Source organism: Convolutriloba macropyga, chromosome 13, assembly GCF_964194025.1.
Source record: "Convolutriloba macropyga chromosome 13, txConMacr16.3, whole genome shotgun sequence".
NCBI classification, from domain to species: Eukaryota; Metazoa; Xenacoelomorpha; order Acoela; family Convolutidae; genus Convolutriloba; species Convolutriloba macropyga.
Window position 1 is genome coordinate 35,674,240 of NC_134480.1, and position 10,016 is coordinate 35,684,255.

At 35.6% G+C, this 10,016-nt stretch overlaps 1 protein-coding gene across 1 annotated transcript; it reads left to right on the forward strand.

The window, feature by feature from the left end:
• The first annotated feature begins 688 nt into the window (after positions 1-688).
• On the forward strand, positions 689-6,230 carry LOC142352105 (uncharacterized). Its single transcript, XM_075404477.1, has 2 exons — positions 689-1,192; positions 5,632-6,230. The coding sequence occupies exons 1-2, from the start codon at positions 964-966 to the stop codon at positions 6,126-6,128; spliced, it is 726 nt and encodes a 241-aa protein (XP_075260592.1). The 5' UTR covers positions 689-963; the 3' UTR covers positions 6,129-6,230.
• The last annotated feature ends 3,786 nt before the right edge of the window (positions 6,231-10,016 follow it).

Here is a 10,016-nt window from a genome sequence, read left to right on the forward strand (position 1 = left end):
ACACACAATTGGTTTGAGAGTTCCATCCCCTGCTTCCGTGAAGATGTCCTGTGTGAGGATGAGCTTCTTACTTGAAAATAACTTCAAGTTGACCATAGTCTGATCAATGTTGGCTGCAATGATTGTACCACGTTAAAGTTTCAGGCACAAAAAAAGTGGCCATAGATACCAAAAAAGTGCATGCATGCTAACAAAATGAACAGTCTGAGATATGGGGAATAATAGAAAAAGGACGGCTGAGAACAGGCTACTGCAGGCCTAATGCTGTTCCGCTGCGATTACGCAGGAACCACGATTATTATTATTATTATTTTGCTCCTTCTCTATGTCTTTGCCAACTTCTTTTTACAAACAGTGCCGTTCACAAAAACTCGTAACTGAAATGTTCTGATATGCAGTTTCTTTTCATCGGGATAGTATATTTGAATTATTTGTCCTAACTTTTGAATCTTAACAAACATATTTTTCATTAACCCTAAAAATTTTCTAACATAGTTTTAACCAGTTTTTAATTAGTAGGATACTCCCACCGCTTATTAGATTAATACACAAAACAATTAAGAGCTTAAATATCCACAATAATTCCCGCCCTTCCGCTTTTCGAACGAGCACACCCCACATCCTAACTCTGCATGGGTTTCAGGAAGTTCAGCCTCGTTCAAAGTGCAAATTTAGATTTCCACTCCTACTCGACTATTCAAAATTCCTGAACTCGATTTTTGAGTTTACTGAACTGGTTTTCTTTGACTTTTGTTCAACAATTTGAATGCAACTCTGACGAATTCAGAAACAAGTTCAAATTTTGACCCAGCAAAACTGAATAAACAAATTGTTTACTTTTACGTTATTTACCCATAACCTGAGAGAACCTATTACATCGAGCAGAATTCATTTCAAATAAGGTTGCATTTTGTTTTTATTTCTGACTAAACTGAGTTGAGATCAGGTCGATTACTTCAAAAAATGAAATTTTCAAGCAAACTTTTTACATTAGCGCTGATAGTTTCGTCGGTTTCGTCGCAAATTTCAAAAAGGTTTCATTGCTCTGACCTTTTCGACCAATCAAAAGCTGCGGATGAAAGTATGTTGGGTCGATGGTACATTCAGCATAAATTTAGCAGCCGATCACCAGATCGTAGTGGCCAGAACGGAAAATGCCAGATGATTGACTTTGAAGAAGACAAAAACTTCGGTAAGTTTTGGTTCACTATGGGTTTTACTTAAGAGAAGGAAAAAACTTTGATTTCCACTTGAAAAGTATGGTTTCATACTTTTTGAAAGAAGTTCTATGATTGCAACTTTTCCATATATAACTATATAACTGTTTCATTTTTCACTATCATTTAGAAATATGTCTTGCACTTTGTTTTAGCGCGTTTTAGATTTTCTCTAAATATCAGATTTTTCAGAACTTTGATTTTATGAAAACTTTATGGCTATATAAATTTTCATAGGCGCCATCATAGGAACTTGTAATTTTGTAATTTTTCGAATTATGAGGTTAAACTGAGCAGTGTTACAAAATTCTATAAAAAATTTCTAAAATGTAAAGCTCTCTAGAAAAATGCCACCTTTCATTCTCAGTAACGAAATAGGCCTTATTGTACTTTTTGGTTATTCATTAAAAGAAAGGTAGCCTGTTGAATGAGATGACACCCAGTGCATTGGTTCCGGGCAATCTTGAGATCCCTGGTTTTTTCCCCGCTACAATCCGGGAAATTTACGGGGATGATCTGGGGATCGTACCGGTAAAAACAACGGGAATTTCAGGATGTGGCAAGATAGAACAAGTTCCCGCATTTCCCGTCGGGGTTTCCGGGAAAAGTAAGATTCCTGACAGGAAAAACGGGGAAATTTGTAATGATGAGCCAACAAACATTTGTCCCAAATGTTTCTTCTGTACAGCAGTTTCCGTCGTCAAGAATGGCGAAGTGGCATTATTTAAGAAAGCCCTTTTTGACGCCCAGCATTAAACATTTGGACCTCCTTCTAATCAATTATCAATAGGATCTTTTTAATTAACCAAAAGTTTGCATGTACGTTGAGTAGAAAAGAACGCTCACGTGTGATCCGTTACCGCAACTTAGACTTACATACAAAGCAAATCGGTGCTGTGTTACGATAGTACATAGGTTCTACTGCTGCTATTTAAATTTCTACCAGCACTGGAGAGAAATTTGTAGAAAATTCTATAGAAAACTCGTTTTAGATGACTGTGGCGTCATTGAAAAAGAGAGCACTGAGAAGAATACAGCAAAAGCCTGAAAAACTGAGGTTATTGTTATGAAATAGATATTTGAGTTGGGTCTCAACTTCTTGTGAGTGACAAACCAAAAATTTGAATTCCACTGAGTTCTTGGAACCAAAAACTTTGACATGGGAAAAGGCCAGCTCGTATGTACACTCCGATGGTGAGTGAGCAATAAAACTGAGCAAAGTTTTAAGCGAATCTCATAATTGACTGACAAATCTAAGAAACGTTGTGTCTGCTTCGGGTGTTCAATTCATGTTGCTAATAGTCTTTCGCAAAAAAGTTTGGATTTTTTTACACATCAAACACATCAAAAAATTTTCAGAAAAATTTGCACGAATTAAAAAGTACGTTTTTTTCAACAGAACATTATCTGATCACAGGTTCCTCAACAAATTACTTTTCTGTTGTAAAATTGGCTCAAAAAACTTGAAACTGAAAACATTTTCATTTTCAGCTTCAAATTTTTGAAAGTGGAACTAAATTTTTTGATAAAGCAAAGATCATTCACTAGCTGAAAAAACGTACTTTTTTCAAGTACTTTAAAAAAAAATCCCGAAAAACTGCTGATCTTGGCTCTACGTTTCTTCGTAAGTCACAGAGGAAATAGTTGCTTGGGAAATCACTGTGTTGATGATTTGATTAGGTTGTCTAAAGATCTATTTTTGTTGTGCCTCAATGATTAGTTATTGCTTGCTTCGTTGTAACTTAGTTTTACCTCAACTACGCCTGTATGCTGACAATTTCGTATCAGGAAAGACCTTTCAAGAGATCAGATCCGTACTTTTATCTATTTTTGCGATTATAGCTAAGAAAATAACCAAATGAAAACATGTTATAAAGGATGATATTCACTTTATATTTCGTGGTGTTACAGATTTAACGAGCTGACAGTTCTTTCAACAATTTTCTCCTGCATATAGAAATTCTTTCAGATAAATAGCAGGAAAAATGAATGTCTGGACATTAATTACCTTAAGTCATTATAAAACTCATCGTGAGGTCACTATCATGATGCATAATAATTCTTCTTCTTCTGCTTTACCTGATTTTAAGTTTGGCCCTTCAGGCTTTGACATAAGAGTTGTTTATAATTTTACATCCCTATTACTTTTTACATGGAGAAAAAACAAAATCTGTAAAAAGATTTTATAAATGTGTCTTGTTTTTAGCACATAGAGAACATCCGATTTATAAAATTCCCACTTAAAGTTTAAACATCAAAAATGCACTTCTGAAAATCCACTACGGTTTTTATTTTTTTGAATTTGTTTAAAATTTCTAAATGTTAATCAAATTTTTCATTTTCATTCCTTTAATTTCTGACGAAATTTTTTTCAGGAAAAGAAGTCTCCTGAAAGGACCCGTTGCTGAGAGACAAGACAACAGAAAATTGATTTCGTGCTCTTGTTTTTTTTCGAATGACTGCTAAACAATAGTGAAATCCACCTTAAATAGAGTGATTATTTTTTTCTTTCATTTTCTGAAAGAGATCCAAAACTTCAATAAAAACCTGCAGATTTATCAAACTTCTTTTAACATGCTTCGAATTCATCTGAGTCTTGTTCCCTTAACCTACCTTGAATTAAAAATTTAAAGCTAAAACCTAAATTGTTTAATTGTCCAAGTTTTTCTTTTCCCTAGTTCAATAATTATGAGTTTTTAATAAAACTTGTTTTTGTCAATTCATGGCCATTATTATTATTTTTTATTATCATTTTGAACTGGTTACTGTTTCATTCGTAAGCATAAGCACATATCTATTTTTCTAAATTCCAAAAAAGAACTTAATAAAAACAGTTAATTTTTTGGAAAATAACAAGACAGTACTCTCGGGAAAAGTTATTTGTAAACTACTTTTCAAGTTGCAGTCTAGGCAGCTTTCTTATCTCCACCTTATCTGTAGTTGCGCTCTTTTTTTGATTTTATCAGATATGCTTGATTATTATTTTGTTTGACTGGAATCATGGATTTTGATGTTGACCAAGGTCACCAATGTGTTCCAATTTTTGACGACGTTTAAAACCAGACCAGTAATCGAAAAGGGCCAAGTGAGTTTTTCAAGATCAAAAATATAAACAAATTTTAAGTGTTTAATATCTTGCCTAATTCACTTAACTCTTTTTCTTCAGAAAGATGATTATAATTCTCGAAGTATTTGTTCTGTTTTTATTAACTGTTGAAAATAAGCTGTTTTAAAAGTTAGCTGTTTTTCAGGTGAGTCACATTTTAGTGCTATTTTTTTTCAATTTCACAGGTACCGTTTCGTTTCATATTGTACATTTTTTTTCTTTTTCTCCCTTTTTTTAACTTGATTTTGTTTCGGATGTTTAGTTTGGCCTTGTGTTTGGTCCTTGTGTTTTTATGTTTTTATGCTCCCTCGAGAAAAATATTATCTGAAAAAGAACATGGGCATAGAAGATGTGCTTGAAAACTGACACCAATCGACAGGTTCCGACATATTTCAATGTCTCTCAATCGCTGATTGTACCAATGCACTGAATTTGTATACAGCGTTTGGAAATGCAAATCTAATATTATCTAAGTTATGTGCCCTCTAAAGTTGGCGGGGGATCCTGAAAATTAAAGCTCAAAGAGTCTGTTTTATGGGCAATGGTTTCACATATCCTTGCTCACATATCTCTACCAAGATTTTCTCAAATGAGCAATGATTCATTTTGACCTTGTTAGTTCGAATAGTTCGAACAACCAAACAACCAAACAATATCAAACGTCATCATAGGTTAAATCAGAGGCGATTTCGATTCAAGCTAAAATCAACCAGGATGAACCAAGTCAAGCAATAGTTTTTGTTGCTTCATATTCTGGACAATGAAATCTAAAATGTGATGTGATGTCCTTTGCTAAAAAATGACATGCTTTTTGGTATCTTTTAAGGAGAACTTTCATTTTTCATGCCTCTCTCCTGGCCCTCGAATCACCCGGGCTGATTTGTCAACATTATAAACTTACTTTAAAAACGTTACAATTGCGGTGAATGCGGTTAATGGTTGTAACAATTTTCACCGCTATGAACCGCAAATTTTCGAAAACTTCACGGTTTTCACAGCAGTCTTCGCTAAAAAAAACTTGCAGGTGCTCTGCGGGGAAATTTTTTTAACTATATTCACCGCAAAAAATCCTTGAAACAATCTGGCTCCTTAGGTGTGGCTAATGGTTTGTTCAAGTGTCTTCTCTATCTGGTCAAGGTTGACCAAAGTCGGTTGGTTCTGGTTCGTAACTGACTTTTGCGCTGTTCAGCCCGGATCATCCTTGTCGGCTAGCTGATCGCCCGGATCCCCTGATTCGGTCCAGCAAACACCTGCCAGTGGTCAAGAACCACATTTTGGGCCTTTTTTCATCAATTGATAATATTTCAGGAAAAGGTTTCACTATGACAACAAAAACCGAGTCCAGATGGCGAGAAAAATTATCAGTGGTTGGAAGAGAGTACAGTCCTATTATTTTGAGCTGGGAATTCGTAGACGAACAAGACTTTCTGTTGGTGTGCAGCCAAACTAAACCATTCAAAGGTGATCAAATTTTAGTTCTGTCACGTGACCCAGACGCAGAATATTCTAGAATTTCAGAACTCGTTCAAGACGCTGTCGAAAATGCAGGCTTGATACATTTTTACGAAACAACAACAGACCTCCGCAATTGTAACAAGCCTGGGGCAAAAAGCCAGGCTAGTTTGGGTTTATGGACGAAGGGTGTGAAAACTTTGCCGAACATTCCAGCGGAGACAAAAAAGGGGGACGATTTGGAGTACTGGATGTGTATGATGTCACCACCACAGGAAAATTTTATTGGAGCTCTGCTCTACTGTCGCGATATGTACAAAAAGGAAAAGAAACAAACAACAACTGATAAATAAAAGTTCTCTATTCTTTGCTTGTCCGTCATTTAAAATGTGTGTCACCTTTCAAAAACTCGTTTTTGTACTTCTTCTGAACTGAAGTTTATTATTTCTAACACACCCTTTTTGCTTGAACTGACGCATCGCAAAATGATCATTGTAAAACAAGATTTTTTATTATGTCACAATTGAAAATTTTATCTTCCTAGCATTTGAGATTAATACAATAAAAATTATTTTTCATATTCAATTTTTGTATACTATATTAAAAAACTTCAGGTTTGATTGACAGTTTATAAATTCACAGCGCAACATTGATTCGTTATCTGCATTGATTTACCTTTTCTAAAAAATCCATGCGTAACCCACGTGGATCTGATCCGAGCTGGCTTGAAATTTCGGGGCCAATAACAAAAAAAGGCGAGAAATGTCAGTAAATATCGTTATTTTCAATTTGATGTAACCCGTGTCGACGATGGAATAAAGTTACGCGAAAGGTGAAAATAAATTATTTATATCTTATAAAAAGGGCTTAAATTTTCTAACTAGTATCCACGGATAAAAGTTACCCAATTGTACTTTTTTGACCATGTGATTAGCCCCAAAAAATTTCTGCCCGAAACTTGTTTGGATAACCGCCTGGGACCAGAATCAAAGTCTTAATTGTTTTTGCAAACGGTGATATGGATAATTCCTAAATTGCTGATTGTTTTCCTGATACAACGTTAGTATTGAGAGGGACCTTTCGGAAATTAATTAAAGTTCAGCTTTCCTTCACTTCGATCTAATTGACAAAGTACTATTTAATAGACATTTCAACGATGAAGAAATGTGGCGTGTGGGAACTAGTAACTCATGGCGTGGTAATTAGTTGCGAAATATCGTCAATAAATTGCTCCTCAATTATTCATTTAACTAAGTAAGTGTGCATTGAAGTTTTTTGTCAATCAATGCTAAGCTTATTTTTAGCATGATGTGCGTTATACTGTTCTCCCGCAACCATCTAGTGGCCTTAATTTGACTTTTATTCATTCACAACAATATGGGATTAAAATAAACATAACAAATTGAATATAGGCCGTAACCCTGACCAATAAAGTATTAAGTGCTTTTAACAGAAAAAGTAACACATTTTAAGGTACCTATTATTTCCATTCCAAAGTAAAAGAAGAAGTTCTAGAAGAATAACAAAGGTTAATAATTCAGAATATAAAGAGAGGAAAGTGTACAAGTAACGGAAGCAATCCGCTGGAAAACTTCTATTTTTTATATCTATCTTACGAAATTGAGGTTTTCTAGCTTATGGAATGGAGGTTACAGATCATCAATCGTTAGTCACTCAAAACAGTAAAAACTAAATTGTCTGCGCGATTGAAATATCTTCTATTTGTTATTTTTTTTCTAATCGGCTTTTGTACCCATACTACAGCGCAACGTTAGCTCAAAGTCTAGCAAATGCTTTGTCACAAAAATGTTTGTTTTTAAACTTGACAACTACGGGTTGCTAGTCCTAAAACGTTGAGATCAATTTACTTACTTTTGATTATTTAAATATTGTTATCATCGCAGTAAAAAACGTCGTGATAGATGAGCGTGACAAATTTTGAAAAAGATGTCAATTAAGTCAGAAAATGTCTGATATTGTGGTACTATATATTGTCCTTTGTGCGCCGATGGTTGCAATTAGCGCAGGCCACTGTTTCCACATAATATCCGTCCCGCGGTTTCCAGATTGCGTATGAAATTGTATGAGATGCAGCATCATGAACAACGTCCTGCTGGGGCTACCCATGACTGGACGCTTTAGAAAACGACACGTCAGTCTGGACCATGGTCTGGAGTTGGTCTGGTCAGAGGTCAATTCGGTCTGAAAAGTCTTATCATAGGCGTATTCGAGAGCACTTGAGTCCGATCGTAAACGGTTCGAGCGCAATTGGGTCTGATAAGAAACGTTTTCGAACGCAATTGGGTCTGATCAGAGACCAATTCGAGCACCTCATTTTTTTCAGTTTTTTGTTTTTTTTACAGAAAGATGTTGGCTCTGCCAAGAGGCAACAATAAAGCAGTGTTCTGATCAGAGACTCATTTAAAGTCCGACAGCTCTGATCAGAAAAAAGGAGTCCAGCTGATAGCAAAGGCCGGTCCCCTTCAGAGGAAATTTTGATTAACTGGAGACCGCAATGTTTTTTATGGAAAGATGTCTAAACTCATCCATTGAGTCAGAAATATACACTATACGGTACACTAAATAAAATTGTTTCTCAACAGTTGGGTTTCGTTTTCTTTAGCAATACTTTTATGATTGGTTTTTCCTTAGATGAATTAAATACGGCAAACATCAGTTTTATGAAATGAATATATTATAGCAAAATTAAGAGATTTGTTCATACTTAAAGTTTTCTCTGATCTAACAATTTTGAGCGCACTTGAGGTTGATCAGAACCGATTTCGAGCGGGCTTCCGTCTGATCATAAACGGCTGCCAGCGCAACTGGGTCTGACCATAAATTCTTCGAGCGCAACTGGGTCTGATCATAACCTCTTCGAGCGCACTTGAGTCTGATCATAGTCTGATTAAGGTCTGGGCAATGGTCTGAATTTGAGTCTGGACTATGGTCTGAAGATGGTCTGATATGAACGCCTTCGGTCTGAAAAGTCTGATCAGAGACCCTCTGCGTCTGGAAAGTCTGATCAGAGGTAACTTTGGTCTGGAAAGTCTGATCATGGTTAATTTCCGTCTGGAAAGTCTGATCAGAGATATTTTTGGTCTGGAAAATCTGATCAGACCAAAATTTGGGTCTTGACCTCAACCTGGGTTTGACACGTCGACCCGTCAACACGTTTTCGTTGGATCATTGTGATCACACGAAAAATTTGAAATAGTATTGACTGTCTTGATTGTAATGATGAGCAATGTATTATTTCTGAAAAAATACATAGCTAATAAATAACCCATGAATCGTTCTTACATCGGTTTACCTTTACTTTGGTTTCTTTTGCGGTCATTACGCGCGATATGATGGCATTAATTTGTGTAAAAAACACTCTCCTTCAAGTTTTCATTCAGAGTCCTCTCCAGCGTCTGAATAGTCTGTGTCTAACCATAGCGTGGTCTTCTCAGAACCAAAAAGTCCAACCGAGGAAACGAATGGTCCTCTAAAAAGAGAGACAGTTAATTCCTGAGGGTACTCAGTTTAGAAGAGCACTTCCAATGCCTTATCCTGTGACCTTTTTTGAAAAATGCGTTTTGCATAAATATTGGAAGTACTGATGTTGACACTTTATCAATAGGTTTGCACTGTAGACACTTTATTAATACTCAAAATGAAATATAATAATAAAAATTGGTCAGAAATGTTGAGATAATTGCAGATCAATTTTCAAATCTTTTTGATCCCAAACCACGCACACACGCACACACAGACACACACACACACACACAAACAGACACGGACACACACACCACACTCATATATAATATACATGTAATATGTATGTTTGTGTGTGTGTGCGTGTGTTTGTGTCTGTGTATTTAAAGGCTCATTTGAGGAATTAAGAATTTTAGCAGAAAAAACTGAGCTCAAGAATCGTTCATTTTGTGTCTAAATTTCTCAAACTCTACACAATCGAAAACCAATTGAGTAGGTCGCTTTGATCAACCAATCGCTGAAACCTTTCAAGGTTTTTATCTCGCTGATGAACGTTTCGAAGTGGGTAACTCTAATTTGGAAGTTCACTGGCCTTGTTTGTTTATCATATGGTTGTTCATGTGTTAGTGGAACCTTGGCAAATTCCATATTTATTATTATTATTATTATTACATCAGGGTTCAAACATTAACTCATTAAATGTCGAAACCTAATTCAGTAAATCTATTTACTTTTTTCATAATTGGCCCATAACAACT

Coding starts and splice junctions, on each gene's coding strand:
- LOC142352105 (XM_075404477.1), top strand. CDS start 964: ATGAAATTTTCAAGCAAACTTTTTACATTAGCGCTGATAGTTTCGTCG. Junction 1,193..5,631: donor TGAAGAAGACAAAAACTTCG/GTAAGTTTTGGT, acceptor ATAATATTTCAG/GAAAAGGTTTCACTATGACA.